The sequence below is a fragment of the Pelmatolapia mariae genome, linkage group LG15 (assembly GCF_036321145.2).
Source record: "Pelmatolapia mariae isolate MD_Pm_ZW linkage group LG15, Pm_UMD_F_2, whole genome shotgun sequence".
Taxonomy (NCBI): Eukaryota; Metazoa; Chordata; class Actinopteri; order Cichliformes; family Cichlidae; genus Pelmatolapia; species Pelmatolapia mariae.
In genome coordinates, this window is record NC_086240.1 from 15,733,577 (window position 1) to 15,750,994 (window position 17,418).

Sequence of the window (17,418 nt, forward strand, 5' to 3'; positions counted from 1 at the left end):
TTAGAAAGAAGGATTTCACCATATTTAACACCCACCACTGCCCTCGTTCGGCCTCTGTACACCCACCTAGCTCTCCCATCTGCCATTCACAGAGAGCTTATGATGCCGCAATCTGGGAGGCTGAGATTATACGGAGAGAGGGCAGGAGACACAGCGAGGGAGGGTGGAGTTGAGGGATGAGGACTGGAATAGGGAAGCAGAGGTGTTCAACATGGATCCAACTATATCATTACCTAAAATTCAGCTGCCTGTTGTGTAGCTAAAGCTCAGAGGGCAGCCAGCACCTTTGGAGCCCCCTTAAAATGATAACACGGGAGGAAGACAGCAGCTTATAATGAAGCTGAGTTAATACAGAAACAGTCAGGCTGAGCAGTTAACTGCAGGATCCCCGACGCATCAACACGACCTGCCTTCTGTAACAGCTGGACCTGAATGCACCCAAACTACAGCAAACATCTAGCTGACATACATGTCTCGCGCTTAGAAAGCTGGAAATAACTAGAGGAAAACTAAAAATACCCAGCATCTCAAAAAGAGAGACAAACAACAAACCATTTTTATGCTGCTGTGGTATTGAGTTAATGGGTTTTCTGCTTGTGGGACGGGGGTGTATGCAAAAAACATAACACGGCACGCTAAATGGGTGAAATCACTCTTTTACTAAGCTGAGTGGACAGTCAGAAATCTCTCTCTCAAACAGTCTCCCTGCTGAATCATGATAATCCTACGGATGACTTTCAACTTGGTGTCACAGCCGCTTACTCTGTATGTGATGTCTATGGATCATCTTTTGGGATAAAATGAGCAATTCACAAGGTGGCATAATAGCACAGCAACGGTGGGCGATTAATTTTCCCAAAGGGGGCCACATTAGAAACTGTGGAAGGCCGCACCGATACAACGAACTCAAGTCTGTTCAGTATTAATGTTATAAACTACTACTGGTAAGAGTAGATGGTACAATTATAAACATGATGCGGCTTTGCTAGCAGAGGTTCAGATGCCCCTTGCGGCTCTGCATCAGTCAAGCTCTTGTAATGATGATTCAAATTATAAGCCTTAAACTCAGCAATCAGCTATCCACAAACAAAACACACAGCTTCACCACTGACTTCTGCATTACCGTTTGTTTTCTTAATTTAAGTTGACATCTTTCAGGGCTAGCAAACATCTTATGAATGTTGGTTCCAAGGCATTTACAGTGAAGGTGCATTCACTTGAACGCATCTACATACGCAAATTTAAAAAAATACCAGTTGCCTTGGAAATAAACATTGCTAAAGTTGTATTGTTATTTCATACAAAACTTAACATCACCCCCCCAAAAAACAAATTAAAAACAAGAACTTTTGGAGGCTGAAATAAGCAAGTTAATGGGTACTCTAACCTCTGACCTCACAAGTAAAGGACCAAATGTGGCCTGTGGGCTATATAATCCGGAAGTCTGGTCCATAGGGTTATGAGGGCACTACACGATTAAACATTTATATTTTTCTACATTGTTTTAGCAACTGTTTAACATTTGACCGCCCTTACTCTCATCGCCATCTAAAATACCAATGTTTGCATACCCCATTACTTAAAGGCAGGTGTTAACCTACCTTCACTACACCAACAGTCAAGCATCAAGGACTACTTCTTAAAGGAACCCCATTGTGTTAATTACTAGCTCCATTGAGTAAGCATTAAGTAAACTACATTTCTTCATTTATTTTAGTTCAACTGTACTACCAGCTTTGATTTTGACTATCCTTGTTAAAATATGACTCAAGGTGTTCAGTGTTATGGAGGGAAAATACTCATCAGTCCATGTAATCCCTCTAGAATCCTGCATGAGTATCAAGTGGAGATGGGCTTATTTCCAGCACCATATTTTGTTCTTGTACTCTGAATCATGCAAAGCTACCATCAAAGTTTAAAAATAATCCTTTTATATCTTATACTTGGACTTGACGCAGCTCCTCAGAGTTTTGTGCCCAAGATGACCATTTTAGGGATATCTGCTCTCAGTGGAATATTTCAGAGCCAAGAATTACAAAAAATAAAAACTGCCTGAAAAACGGCAATCTTTCACAATATTCCTTATTCTGAATTATTTGTAGCCATGACAGTGATTAAATGCTACTCTCAATAAAAATTCCCCTTAACTGACCCAGCAGAAACACCGCTGTAGGGTGGCACTTGTCCACCCGCGTCTCCTATTTGCATCACCAAAGTGCATCGCATTGCTTACTCCCCTACAGCGCTCCCTTGATCAGCAAGGAGATTAATCCTCTTGTTGACTCTGCACCTGTACCAGCATGGGTCTAAGTTGTCTATGATCAGCACTGTCTGCACGGCATGGAACTGAGTGCGCACGCTTGTAACGGGAACAACTGTAGTCGAGTGGCTTCTTGTCCATCCCCTGGCTGCAGAGATGCTGACAGAACGAGGGAAGCTGATTGTATCGACGGCTGATTAGAGAGTCTCAGAGGTGGGGAAGAGAATCCAGCATCCCCTCTAATTACAGAGCTGATGAATCCTTAGTCGCAGACAAAGTGGGCAGAGGGGTCTCTCTAGAGAGGGGGCGATGGGCCAGGGTTCATAAATCAACCTCTATCACACTGAGGTGTAGACACACACCTGAGCTGCTTGAGGAGGTTGTTCAAGGCAACATTTAGGCTCACTATGACTTCTACCTGATGACTACTGCTTTGATGCCTGGATACAGCTCTTCTGATCTACCCTAGGGGATTATATTCATCTTGAACACAGTCTACAGAAAATCTAATCCTGGCCCACCTTCACTTTATCCTCAAGTGGATAGAAAAGCAATAGAGAGGAGAATCTGAAGGGCAAAGAGAGCAGGACAACGTGGAGTGACACCTGCATTTGCTTTGCATACGAAGAGGAATATTCTTAAGATGGCAGCCATATACTGTAGCTTATTACTACATTTTGTTTTGTTTTTTTAAACACCCAGACATCAGATCCTGATTTTCTCAATATTTCACATATACTAAAGTCTATCATAGACAGGTACTGGCACATCTTTACTCCAAATACTGAAAAAAGCAAGTATACAAAGCAAATCTTAGGCAGTCGTTAAAGAGCAAACATATATATAACATAAACATATAAGTCTGATCTGTTTTTTGTTTGTTTTTATGCTGCTACAAAAGGTTCAGCCAAAAGCCAAATCAGACAGGTATGAAGGGTGAAAACTGAAGGCATCTTTTAATTCTTTAATGTCAGAATTTTACAGCAGTGGCTGAACCTGCCTCGCAAGGGAAAACTACTTCCGCTAATCCCAAGAATATTTAAAATTCATGAGACACATCCACAGTAGTATTAAACCTAATGTCCACACTAGTGGGGGTTTTAGGAACCCTGAAACTGAGACTTTTTAAAAATGCTGCTGACCCAGTTTCAGCTATAATTTGAATTATAATTTAGTCTCAAAAGGGCAGAACTGGGGACTTTTGGAAACTATGAAGCACACACCCACATTCATTTCCTGATTAGATCTTATCAGTCACACAAATTAAGCCAAAACATTATTATATCAAGGCTCACATACCATCTGTGAATTCATCCCACTTGTGTGTGCTGCTTTCCCATAATGATCCCATAATGCTGCTCATACTGCACTAATGTGTCACCATATTTGCTTTGCAATGATTCCCAACGTTAACAGGTTTTCTGCCAACATGACTGCCTTTGCATATAGGCTCCACTTAATTGGTGGCCCAAGCAAAGTAATCACTAGTCTTTTACTCATTGCTCTTCTTCCTGTTTTGTCTAAGCAACCAACCTCCTGCTTCCCGTTTACATTGGCAGAGCATGTCCAGTGAATACTAATGCTCAGTGTCCTATGTCTACAGGTGTGTATTAGGATGGCCAGACTATTCCTAACACTTTGCTAAAATATCATCTCACTAATATTACAATATTAACATTTGCTAAAGGCATCACTATTCGCATACTGTGAGGTAAAAACGGAAAGGCAAAGTTGGGTTGGTGCATCTGCAGCTGCTTTGTTGCTGCTGAAGAAAAGAGAGTAAATCCAAGTTTATAGTCACCACATTGGTGGTTGCGTGTGCCACCTGTGATTTCGCCACAGCCCTGTAACCATTTATCCTGTCGCTTGAGGTGCAGCAGACTCACTGCAGTCTTCTCCTGATTGATGAGTGCCACCTCTCAGAAAAAACGCTTACGCATCAGCAGCGGCACAGGAACAGATAAAGTCTGAAACCAAAGAGACTGCTTTTGTCTCTCTCACATCTTTTTCCAGAACCTCTCACCTTTTCTGCAGTATTCCCCCCTCCCTGTAATTTGACAATCTCTGAGCTTCTGTACTAAAATGACATTTAAGTGGCAATAAAGACCAACTCGATCGCGCACTCTTGCCTCCAACTAAGACATGTTTTCCAATTTACAACCAGAACAACGTAGTACTTCATCCAGCTCACAATATATCACATTTCACAGGTTATTGCACATTAAATGACAAATTTAACCTCGAGCACAATTTGGGTGAAGATCCATCAGGTGGTAATTGTGTGCAAGTTTCATTTGTGCATTGTGGACAGGTCGACTCCTCGATGTGGTATAAGCTGAGCAATCCTTCATCAGGACGAGCTAAAAACTGAAATGTGAACAACCAGTCGAAAAGACGCACAAGTGGTCTGTGTACCAGTAGCTGTGATGTCACTTTTGGTGCATACTGCACTTCTTTAAGGTGAGAACAGTGAGCATAATTAGGTGTAAAAAAAACACCAAAGAGTTCATTTCCTACCTTTAGTAGGAAAAGAAATCAGCACAAGCCATCTGCAAGCCAGTTAGTGACAATCCAAACAGAGGTTAACATACATATGCAACCAGCTTAAGTTCAGTATTATCTGTATGATGGTTGGACCCTCCCTCAAAAAATGGGAAAAAAAGAGAAAGAAATAAACCTCTCAAAACACTTGCTTGACATGAGTTTATGTAGGAGTCGGGACTAAAATAAGAGCACCAGCTACAACACTCAAAGAATGATGAGAAGTAAAGAACGAAGGGTCAAGAATGTGACAGTAAAGAGCAAAACATGCTCAGCTGCCAATGCTACATCAAAGCTGTACAAGCACCTGCAAAGACCATGCTAGCAGCGAGGCCTCAGGTTCAGAGTGATGATAAAGGGCAGCATCTGACCCAAACCAGACAGGCAGGCTGACTTCCATCAGTCAGCAAATGCAAACATGAACAGGTGTACATTTGCACCTGTACTTGTTTCTACAGTGGAAACACTGACAACAGTTTTCTTTACTAAATTGGGGATTTGCATGATGTGTGTGCATATAAAAAGTTAATGTACACCATTACAACTGTTAATTCTGAAGGCACTAATACAGAATAATACAAAAGTAATACAAAGGTGGTGCAATGAACTACTTTCTACAGGGAGTAAATATGTAATACGGTAGTCTTTACACAAAGTGAAGAGTAAAGAGTATTACAAAATACACAACTTACAATACACACACAAAAACAATGTGAAATTCAATGCTCTCTAATTTACAATCACAAGTGGATGGATAACAGCTGAACAGGTCCATCTGGATCTGAATGCTAACATTCTTATGGCTGTTAGTTTTAAGGTTTTATTTTTAAAGTTTCCTAACCCTTTCACACTTTAAAAACAAAACAAAAAAACCCAAGCAGAAATGTGAACAGCAGCCTGATGAGATAAATCAGCAAATTTAATAGCTTTAGGGAAATAAATAAAAAATAAAAATCCCTGAACCTCTTAAGATACACATTAACTGTCTGATAACAGTGTGTTTATAGCTTAAGTGACTTGATTTCAAGCTTATTTTTATTTTGTTAAAAAAACAAAAAAAAAAACCCTTTTGTTTGCTGGGGAGACATATAAGGAGGCGGTCTATGTGAACTGAATGACAGAACTGAGCCGTCACCACTTTTCTATTTAAAACCACAAACTACACCTTAAATAATGACCTGAAAGTACAACAAACACAGTAACACTGTGGCTGATCAACTCTCTCTGCCGACACAGACGTAACTTTGTATTTATTTTAGTGTTAATATGCGTATTAGGATTTTTATAACTGCACTGGCAGAAGGGAGACTGACAAAATAGTGTAACAACTGTGCAGTGTGCATATGACAACAGCACTTCAACTAACAAGTAACTAACATGTTCAAGATTCAGCAACATGGGCCTCTCCCTACATTGCTTTGTCTGATTTTGTGATGTAATGTGATTTTCATGCGACAAAGTCTTTGCTGCACGCGTGCTGCAAAGTACATTTGCATTGTGGTTCTGTTTTCCCTCCTGTGAATGTGACAGATTAGTAACATTTCATTCTTACCTGTAATGTACATGTGTGACTGTAGGAGGCCTGTAGCCAAAGATCCAGGTCTGGATGTCCATCGGTCTTGCTTTGGGGTACGCTATGGTCACGTCTATAACCCACTGCAGGCCTTTACGTTTATTAGCTGCCAGGGAAGAAACACAAATGCAGAAAGTGAGAAGAGCAGGATAAAATCAGTCATCAAGCCAAAAAAGTTCACTGACACTTCAATAGTTGAGAACATCCTGATTTTTCCGCTTTAATACAGTCTCTGTAATCAGAAGGTTTCCCTGGATTTTTTAAATAAAATACCAAAGCATGCAAATTAGGGCTGGTTACCTGCCAAAACGACTGGTGGAGTACCAGCTGAAGTCCCTGTTTGACAGAACTTGGCTGGCAGCTATGTTTGTGAGTCATAGCAAAGGAAACATTTTCACCTCTACAGCTAATCTTTCATAACATGTTTTTCTATCAGCGAACTCTTACTGTTGTTGTTACTTTTAGTTCTAATGGAAAAGGTAAGAGGAAAAAAAAATAGACGGGAAAGCGGGGGACGACAGATGGGGGAGGGAATGCCAGACATGCGATTAAATTTGGGAGTCAGCTGCAGGGTGCATGTGGGTGAGTATTTAGTTGCATTAAGCAGGGTCAAGTCTGTGCTCACCTGCTCATAATCACAAAGACAATAAAATAAATTAAGAGATGTGTGTAAGGCCGATTTATCGAACCTACACTCAACTTCTTGCTTCTTGTTATTACAGGTTTGGATAGGACTTAAACATTACAGTGATGTGAAGCCTTCCAACCTGTGTTCCTTCTAGGAAAAAAAAAAAAAAAAAGCAGAGAGAACAAAACACAAGCCAGTCTCAACATGTCCTCAACCCGCTTCTTCCATCACTACACAACGAAGAAGCTGAAAACAACAACTGACACTGGGAATCAAATTAAGTTAACAGGCCTGCAAAACATAAGATGAGGGTGTGAAAAAGTGCTTTCCCTTAAGCTAATACTCGGAACAGGCTTGTCAAATGTAAAACAGAGGAGACCAGCAGTCTGAGCTGTAAAGCAAAGCTGACGTGGAGCAGTGCAGCATATTTGACTGCTAAGGTCGCAGTCCTGTCTGCTGTTACTGTGCAGCAAGCACTTCCCCCTCAGAACACACTGGCGTCTTTATGGGAAGTAAATATGCCGTGTCACAAAGTGGGGCTAAATTTTACAGATGACTGACTACAGCAGTTAAAAAAAGGGAAATAACGCAAACTAGTTATAACTGATGGGAACAAAACGCAGAGAAAAGCAGGGAAAGGGCGTTAAAAGTGCAGCAGAGACGTTATCAAGTGGAGTACAGACAGTTACACTTCACATGTTGCTCTTGTTTAGGTGACCTGTCAGGTCAGTACAAATCAATAAGGTTATGTTGACAGGAACAGCTCTTCCTTTGACCCGTTACTCTAGTTATGTTGGCAAATTCTACAAACTAATTGCCAAAAGGCAGGCATTTGAAATGAAAACATCTATGTGTAATTTTCCTTGTGAACTGCAAAAAATTTAATTATCACACAGCAAAGGTTTGGCTGCCCCCAGAGACAACCAAGCCAGTGTTTCTTCTAGGGTGTACTCCTGTTTGACTGCAGAATACTACCAGAAAGATTATACCATTTTACAACGCTACGCTAGCACTACGCACAAATCAGAGTCACGGAAGAGGCATTCCCACCTCGAAACAGGACTGAAGTGGAAAAATATATATTTTTTGTAGTGACTATGAGGAAACAAATATTCAGGGAAGATAGGAAGAAGAATTTTATGAAGAGAATAGCCCTCCTCAACTGTTAAATATAGGGGTGCATCAGTTTGGGCTTGTGTTGCAGGCAAAGGCTCGGGAAGCATTTCACTGCTGAAGGGAAAAAAATGGATTTAATAAAATACCAGCAAAAATCTGACATGATGAGAAAAAAAACAAAAAAACAACAACAACAACAAAAAAAAAACCAACAACATCACAGTGTCCATAAAAAAGTTCAACTGCTCCTGTTGTTCGGGTGTGAGAAGTATGAATGATCAGCACAAAGTGGTAAATCACTAACAGGATTAAATAGGTTACCCAGATAAAAGGCATCCAGATATGCTTCAGTTTCAGTAACAGTCATTCAAATGATGTGTACCATGTAAACTGTAAAAGGAAATAAAGGGTTTTTTGTTTTTAAATGCAATTTTACAATGGTATTTCTGTTCCTCAACATTGCCACTGAGGCTTGGCAGAGAGTAAAGACCATTATAAACACTGCGGAGCTGAAGAAGTAACCTGTGCGGAAGTAGATGTTTGGGGGGGTTTTTTTGGTATTTTGAATGTTGAGCTTTTAATTTTCTGCACTCTGGTGAAATTTAATAATAATGATAATAATAATAATACATTTTATTTTAAAGCGCCTTTCAAAACACTCAAGGACACTGTACACAGCAGAATAATAAAAGCAACATAAAAGCAAGCCGTTTACACAATCATAAAAGCATAAGACATAAAACAAATGTAAAATAGCAGAGTGGAGAGGTTATGTAGGATAAGCTATTTTGAACAAGTGAGTTTTGAGTTGGGACTTAAAGAGAGAGAAGGAAGTGATATTTCTTAAATTAGGAGGTAGGGAATTCCAGAGTGGAGGAGCAGAGCAGCTGAAAGCCCTGCTCCCCATGGTGGCAAGACGGGGAGAGGGGACAGAGAGAGAAAGAGAAGAAGATCTGAGACACCGAGATGGGATGGTGATCTGAACCAGATCAGAGAGGTATGGAGGGGAGAGATGATGAATAGCCTTAAATGTGTACAACAGTATTTTTAAATTTATGCGATATTTGACCGGGAGCCAATGAAGCTGCTGCAGGACAGGAGTGATGTGATGGATAGAAGGGGTCCTGGTGATAATACGAGAAGCAGAGTTCTGGACGCGTTGGAGCTTGTGGATGGATTTTTGAGTAAGACCAAAAAAGAAGAGAGTTGCAGTAGTCGATCCGGGAAGTAACAAGGCTGTGAACAAGAATGGCAGTGGCATGTGGGGTGAGAAAAGGACGAAGACGATGCACCACATTATGGTGTAAAGTCACTATTAATGTAAAGTGAGATGTGATGAAGCAAGGCTTGGGTACTGCTTTCAAATATTTATTGAAACAACTGTCTAATTAATTTATATATATATATATATATATATATATATATATATATATATATATATATATATATATATATATATATATATATATATATATATATATATATGTGTCATCCCCGCGGAGTGGAGACACATTCTGTTGTGTTTGTTAAGTAACCTTTTTTAAATGTGAAGGTGTCACCTATCCATGTTGGTAATTAATTTAATTTATAAACCCCTAATCTGCAGACATCAGTGATCTGCAGGGAACCTGTAAACTGTGGAGGATATATATGCAGGCCCGTCAGTGGGGGTTAGGCCTGTTCGATATAACGATATATATTGGATGACGATATAAAAACGTCTATCGTTTCATTTTACGCTATCGTTTGTTTCGTGGTGTTGCAAAATAAACTGTTTACGGCAATATTTTTTCATCGTTTTAATGGTCACTGTAGTGGCTATATTCATTTCTTAAAGTTCTCTCTTTCTCTTATATTTAATATAACCACACTACGGACGGACAAGAGCCTGTTTTTATGCGTTGTCGTTAGCAACAACGACGGTAAAACCATCGCATGTCCAAACCTTTCACAATAAAGCTCAAGATCCTGTTGAGACTTTTCAAAATAAACTGAATTACGTGAAAGAGGATGCAGAGTGTTTACGGATGAGAAGCCAAAAAGAGCTGTCAGGTGCTAAAAAATAAACCTTAGACTCAAACGTTAGAACAGGCTTTTCCCCGCAGCACGCTGTGTAATAAATACTCACAAAGAAAATGGCGGCCGTTACAACTTATGTCTAAAAATGTATCGTTTCATGCATCGGTTAAAACACTCGACTCCAGGTACACGACGCCCAGCTGGAAACACTTCACGCCAGTCGAGCTGCCCGAGATTCACAGAATTTACAGAAAATGTTACATTTTTGTGATTTATATCGTTATCGGGACGATAGATGTCTTATATCGGGATATGAGATTTTGGTCATATCGCACAGCCCTAGTGGGGGTTACTGGATTTCTTCTGGGCAGCTGGGACAATATAACTGATTACAAAGCTTGTCTACACTTCTTCTATGAATCTAGATAGAGAAGAGTGCGTAGAAAAGCTTGACCTTTAAGAGTACACACCTCTGTTCACATGTCTGTTTCTATAGTTTCAACACCAGACAGAAAGAAGCAGCTGAGGAGCAAGCCGACTGATTCATACCAATATTAGTGACTTGACAGGCATCCTTGGTATTAATGGAAATAGCTAACGCCAGTTATCCCTGTGTGGGTAACTGGATCCCATCTCTATCAGTCTCCCGTGAATGGCTGGTCAAAGAATGGGGCCCTGAGCCAAAGTATTGTTGGCACCCTATATGCTGTGGCACACAATAGTGTAACAGCACCGGCCACGTTAATTTAAAATGACAACAGATAGGCCCCATCCTTCGGTAAACAATTTGAGGAAGGAAACACGCTGGCAGATATCTGGTTCTCTTTGAGGCCACTCCTCAGGCCAAATTGCTGCACTTTAAGCCTACAACTGTCTATCCTACTGACTGAAAAGTGGATTTAACCACAAAAAGAAAAAAAAAAAGCCCTCCGATTGGTTGGTGTTATCGAACATGTTGGCCTTTGGGTGATTAGGAGCTCCCTAATGACCCACCCTAAATGACTCACAATGGCGAACTTGGTTTCCTGGCAACTGTAAATACAGTTTTATGACACACACCTTACTGGTCTAAGGGACAGCCCTTTCCACAGAGCTGTGCTAATCATTGTGTTTGCACCGAGTGGCATTTTTAGCCCGGGTGACATTGCATGGCTGCATCAAATCCCATTTTCTCCAAGTGGCCCGTTTGTCTCCGAGTGAGTCAGCGAGCTCTGGGTACCTCTGCAGAGCATCAGTGAGGGTCAGAGGGAGACAGAACTGTGTCTTTCATCAGACAGCCACACACACATACACACACACACACACACACACACAAATGAAGAGCACAGGGTAGTGAGGGACACAGCGCTCCTTTGGGTATGTGTGTTTTCTTGCCCTATGTTTTAATGCCATTAGCTAGATTTAAGTGGAAGGACAAGCCCTGCTGCAGCAACCAGCTTCCCCTCCTCCTGAGCTGCTGGAACGGAGGAAAGGACATAACATGAACGAGGATATGAACTGGATGTACAGCAAGGTCAAATTATAATGTACGATTACACATGAATAAGACTGATGTGCCTAAAATGCTTAAAAATGTTTGTAATAATCTGCCTTGTTGGAGGTTATAAACACAAAAACCTCTGCACACATCTGTGTTTGTTGACAGACGAGTTTGCTTAAATATTTTGAACTTAATCAGACCGGTGCGTTAAAAACGAAAAAATGCACATGTAGCACCGTAAGTATGTAAATAAAGCTGCTCTACTCATTTAAATTTTACAGCGGCCAATCAAGAGATACCTCATCTTCAGTCTGAGTGTCTGTCCTGCAGAGGAGTAATCAGACGGCATCTTGCCGTTAGTGCTGAGGCTGTAGGACACAGAGCTGCGCTAGCAAACTTGAGGAAGGCTAAAGTCTGGGCCACATTCTCAATAATGCTGGCTCAAAGTCCCTCCAATTTGCTATTAACACCAAACCCCCGTAAATGGATTCTGAACGAAAGCCAAGAAGAGTCCGCTGGGTCGACACTGAGTGTGCAGTGTACACAGGCATTGGGGGACTCGTTGAAGCTTTACATTTATCGCTGTTTTAATGCCTTCTTTTTGCTGAGGACTGCTCCAAGCAGCAGATTTACTGAGTTATCTGGATAAATTTGCTGAGTAAAAAACAAAACATGTATTCCAATATTAGTCCACAGAGCAGATTTAAGTGGGTCCTCCTGAAATAGGGCCCAAATTGAGAAAGGATGGGTAAGACTAGATTTCATGAATTTGGTTAAAATAAATAAATACATACATAAATAAATAATTTAACCTCATATTTCTTGGTCATGTGTTAAGGAAACTTTGGGAGAATATCTATTTAATTATAAGAGTTTATTATGGGTACATGTTAGAGGATTGATCCCTGAGGGCAGTAAGAGGTTTCGTCTTGGACTGATTGAGGTGGAATTGGTAGTAAAAACATTACAGGAGAGAGGCAAGACCCTCAACAAATCACAAAAGGAAATCTATGGAAGAAGTCAGCAGCAGCAAAGATGATACCTGTCACACCCCTCACCCCAAAGAGCCCATCAACAACCGAACAGGAAATGTGAGCAAATCGTGTAGTTGCATTGATGCAAGTCCACACTAGAGTTTCACAACAATTTCTGCATGTAGTTGCAGGCATGTTTCCCTCCCTGTTATTGTAATGATGATCCACTGTTTCTTGGCTATACATGAGCAATAGCACAGCATCCACTGGAAGCTGGTGGGAGGAGCCTAATTGATACATTTTGTATCAATTCAGTTATGTTTTTTTTTTTAAGCAAAAATGCTGTATAGAAAAACTGACAGGTCAGACATTGCAGTGCTTTTTCCCAGCTAACCAAAGATGGCTGCTTTCTTTTAGAAGTACTTTGATGGCAGTAAGATGTTACATGTACATCTGGAAAAACTGGAACCTCCTAGATTTGGACAATGGGTGGACACTGTAGTGGTGGTATCTGTAATGATCAAACTAACATCTTAACTGTAATATGAAAGATATTTCTTCTATAAAAATTAGAGAAATTCATTTCCTGCACTCCAAAAATGTGAACACAGTCACACTGTGATCTGCATATATCCATCCATAGGGACAAAAAGGTAGGTGAGTGAAACCTTTTATTTTGAATTTGCAGGTTTTGACATAATCAAGTGGCTCAGACATTAAAAGGCAAGCCGATTGGTCAGTTTGAGTAACTTTTTGGCAGAACCTTACGCCACATGCCCTTTCGGACTGTAAACCAGAGCCACACTGTGTGACTGCATTTCCACTAATTTACAGTTAAGAGTTCACCTGTGAAGTAAACTGCCTGTATGAAAGCAACACTGACACATTAAAGGAAAACTTAAAGGCCACTAAAAGTAACCGGATTAAACTTATCATGGAAGCCACAGCAGGAAGGATCCACTAGGGGGGGAACAGGATTCAACAGCATGACGGTTTCACTCCCTTCTCAACTAAAAATTATTTCTCAACATAAAAGTTAATAACATTACAACAGTAAAGATGACCAGATGCATAGTTTATGGTGGAGATGCAGTGTGTCCATACAGAAACAGTGGACCCAGATCATGTTTTTCTCCAATATATGATGCTTGTTAAATGTAGTTCAAAAATTTGCAAGTAAAAGACAACAAGAGTTAAATATTAAACCCATCTAACTTCCCTGCTTATCCAATTTCGAAGGTTCAAAAAGCTTAAATATGAAGAAAAGTGATTTTTTTTCAGCTGCTCCCACCCACGAAGCAAAAACAAACTGTATATGCACACAAACTACTTGTTTAGTTTGCTGTGACTCTTAAATCTGCAGCAGCCCACAGCAGCCATCCTATGTTCGCGTCATGATACCCACAGCCAGCACAGGTTAAAAAAAAATGCAAAGCACTTACTCTGCTACATTTATTTTACAGATTTAGTTACCAATTAGAAATACACATTTATAGTATTCACACCAAAGTAAAAATAAATTACTGTGGCTGCTTCTTTATTTACAAGTGGTCACCACAGCAGATGGATCAGCATATTTATCATATTTTTTAAAGCTTTTTTTAATTACATCAGACACAAAGCTCCTAGCAATTTGTCTCTCCTGCTGGTATTAATTTAGGAACTTTCACATGTCAGGTGAAAGTTCAACTCTTTATATAGGGTCACTCCATCTGAATTCAACCAAGCCTTCTGCTCAACCGTCTCTGATATGCATAACAATTTCATGATGCAAAATCTGAACAATGCTGTGAAATTGTAGCTTCATATATGAATCCTTTAAGATTTATTTTTTTACTGTTAATGTGTTTTGTTAAACTGTCTTTTGATCCACTTTCAAATATTGCATCCGATTTTTGAGATAGATGTTCCACAAATTGCCTGATTTGAGATGGAATGACCATATATGCTATAATACTCCAGGTCAGCTTACCCAGCAGTATGTAAAGCAATCAACATTAGCTTATTGTGGCCCATAGGGGCCACTGGGAAAACAGAATAAAGTTATGCTTGACAAATAAAATTTGTTACAAATTTTAACAAAGTTAAAAAAAATCAATTTTCACCCTCTAAGCTTGTTAATTGCTGCATTATCGTCCTCTTCATTGGCTGTTTTTAGGGCTGATCTCTAGACAGAAAAATTACTCTCCTGCAAATCACGGCTGGGGTTTTCAGGGACACTGATGCAATTTCTGGCACCTCTGTGCGTGTCAGTCCTTTCCTTCACTGGTGGTCTTTACCACCAGTCGTCTACAGTTTAAAGGACAGAGACGTGCAGAGGTAATGATTTAATGTTTCATATTTGAGGCATGATTTATCCCAGCTCTTCTACAAAAAAAATCATAAAGAACTACAGTAAACAGGAGAGAGTTCACAGAGACCAAGAAAAAAAAAAAGGGAGAAACAACTTTATCCAGACTCTGCTTTTTAAACCCCAGAAAAGTCCCCGAGATAAAATCCTGCACTTTCAAAGAACACCTTCAGCCTTGGCACCAAGTCTATTTGTGCCAAGTAAACTAACAGCTTCTATATCAGTTTGTCTCACTTTAAACCAAAGGCTTTTCCCATGTGTGTGTTTTAGTTACCTGTCGTGTTCAGCATGCTGGCGTCGCCCCCCACACTGCCGTTCTCCTGCTGGGCTCCCAGAGTTTTCAGTATGACGTGGCTGGCCCCGAGACGAGGCAACGTGACGTGGGTCAGATGGGGGAGCGAGTGCTTCTTGGCGAACAACTGGCTCGTTTCCCGCCTCTTGCGAAGAAAGCCGCCCTCAGGAAACAGCACTATCCACTTCCTGTCACGGCTGTGGTAGTATTTATCTAGGTGCTCTTTCAGGTAAACCAGCTGTTTGTCTCGGTGAGCTTTACCCTGAAGAAACACAGAAAATATGCATTTATTTTCAAAAGAGGTTTCAGGTCCATTTTTTAACCTAAAAATTCAACTTAAAATGGGCTGACCGCATTTAAAATAAGCACAATTATCTTCACTAGTTGCCCCAAGGATACAAAAATTTGGGGCTACACCCTAAGTTCATTAACTTGATAAGATAGAAAGCATTTTCGAAAGAGCAGAACCGACTAAGCAAATGAATTCAAACACACAAATCACAAGTTAGGTGCAGTAACTCCCCGAGCCGCATTAACGGCACCACCGAAATGGATGCAAACATGATGGCCTTGACAACATTAAGAGCATTAGCAGGAACAGGATGAGGAGGACCGGGATTGATTTTTATGTTAGGCCTGGTCAAAGTTCATTTTAAATGCATTAGGATAGCAAGCTGCTCTCTGTGAGCACATGTGTTTATTTAAGCAGCTGTGCCTACTACAACTATCACAACAGCTACAGCCGAGTATTCGGCCAAGAAGGACATTTCAAGATTTATTCTTAGCGGCAGCTACAAATGCTGATTTGCAGAGGTAGAAAGGCATTAGGAGACTCCACACATCACAAGCTCAAAAATGACCTTGATACCGTTGATGTAGTTTAACAGCAGCTACAAGAGCCACATGAAAATGAAGAGTATAGTCCACGATGTTGCTTTTAGAGTTACGGTGCAGTGGGCAAAGGGAATGATCTGAAAGCATACAGCAGCTTTACCACAAAGCATTTACTCAGGTTTTTCCAATTTAAAGCGAAACACACGTGCAAGGTGCCGGTCTATTACTGGAACCAATCTTTGGTTAAATCTTGCCCAAGAACACTTTGGGATCAAACCTCTAACCCATTGACAAGTGGACAATGTGCTCAAGCACCTGACCAATCACAGCCCCAAAGAGAGCACTTTCCTAATGTTAGATGACAAACTCCGGTTTTAAGATTTGTCTTAAAAATGTTCTTTTTGATACAGATTACAGTCATCTCCACTCCTGATTAATTTGTACAATTTGTAGCTTTTAGTCACGTAACCGACTAACTACCCTGGTGGGGAAAATATTACTCCATCGTGACGGACAATAGTGGACAGTTGGTAATATAGCAGGGGAAAAAAGTGTTTGTTTGTTTTCTCGAGCCAAGACTACTTGGATCATCTTATCCATGAACAAAGATCTAAAGTCAAACTAGGGCTGTGCGATATGACCAAAATCTCATATCCCGATATAAGACATCTATCGTCCCGATAACGATATAAATCACAAAAATTTAACATTTTCTGTAAATTCTGTGAATCTCGGGCAGTTTGACTTGCGTGAAGTGTTTCCAGCTGGGCTTTGCATGAAACGATACATTTTTAGACATAAGTTGTAACGGCCGCCGTTTTCTTTGTGAGTATTTATCACACGGCGTCCTGTGGAGAAAAGCCTGTTCTAACGTTTGAGTCTAAGGTTTATTTTTTAGCACCTGACGGCTCTTTTTTGCTTCTCATCCGTAAATACTCTGCATACTCTTTCACATGATTGAGTTTATTTTGAAAAGTCTCAACAGGATCTTGAGCTTTATTGTGAAAGGTGTATGTGGAAAATAAACAAGTGGACACGCGATGGTTTTACCGTCGTTGTTGCTAACGACAACACATAAAAACAGGCGCTTGCCCGTCCGCGGTGTGGTTATATTAAATATAAGAGGCAGAGAGAACTTTAAGAAATTAATATAGCCACTACAGTGACCATCAAAACGAAAAAAAAATATTGCCGTAAACAGTTTATTTTGCAACACCACGAAACAAACGATAGCGTAAAATGAAACGATAGACGTTTTTATATCGTCATCCGATATATATCGTTATATCGAACAGCCCTAAGTCAAACTATGAATTTTGAAGACTTACGATCCATATTCTGCTATGGCAGC

The 17,418-nt window shown here is 40.3% G+C and overlaps 1 protein-coding gene across 2 annotated transcripts in view; it reads right to left on the reverse strand.

Moving 5' to 3' along the window:
- Positions 1 to 17,418, reverse strand: part of lpgat1 (lysophosphatidylglycerol acyltransferase 1) — a 60,428-nt gene that overhangs the window by 13,141 nt on the left and 29,869 nt on the right. For both annotated transcript variants that reach the window (XR_010096361.1, XM_063495519.1), the window contains exons 5-6: positions 15,216 to 15,495; positions 6,354 to 6,480 (exon numbers count right to left, since the gene is read on the reverse strand). Coding sequence is in view for 1 of the 2 variants with exons in the window: in XM_063495519.1 (XP_063351589.1) it covers positions 6,354 to 6,480; positions 15,216 to 15,495 (407 nt within the window). In the remaining variant the exon portion in view is untranslated. The remainder of the gene's footprint in view (positions 1 to 6,353; positions 6,481 to 15,215; positions 15,496 to 17,418) is intronic.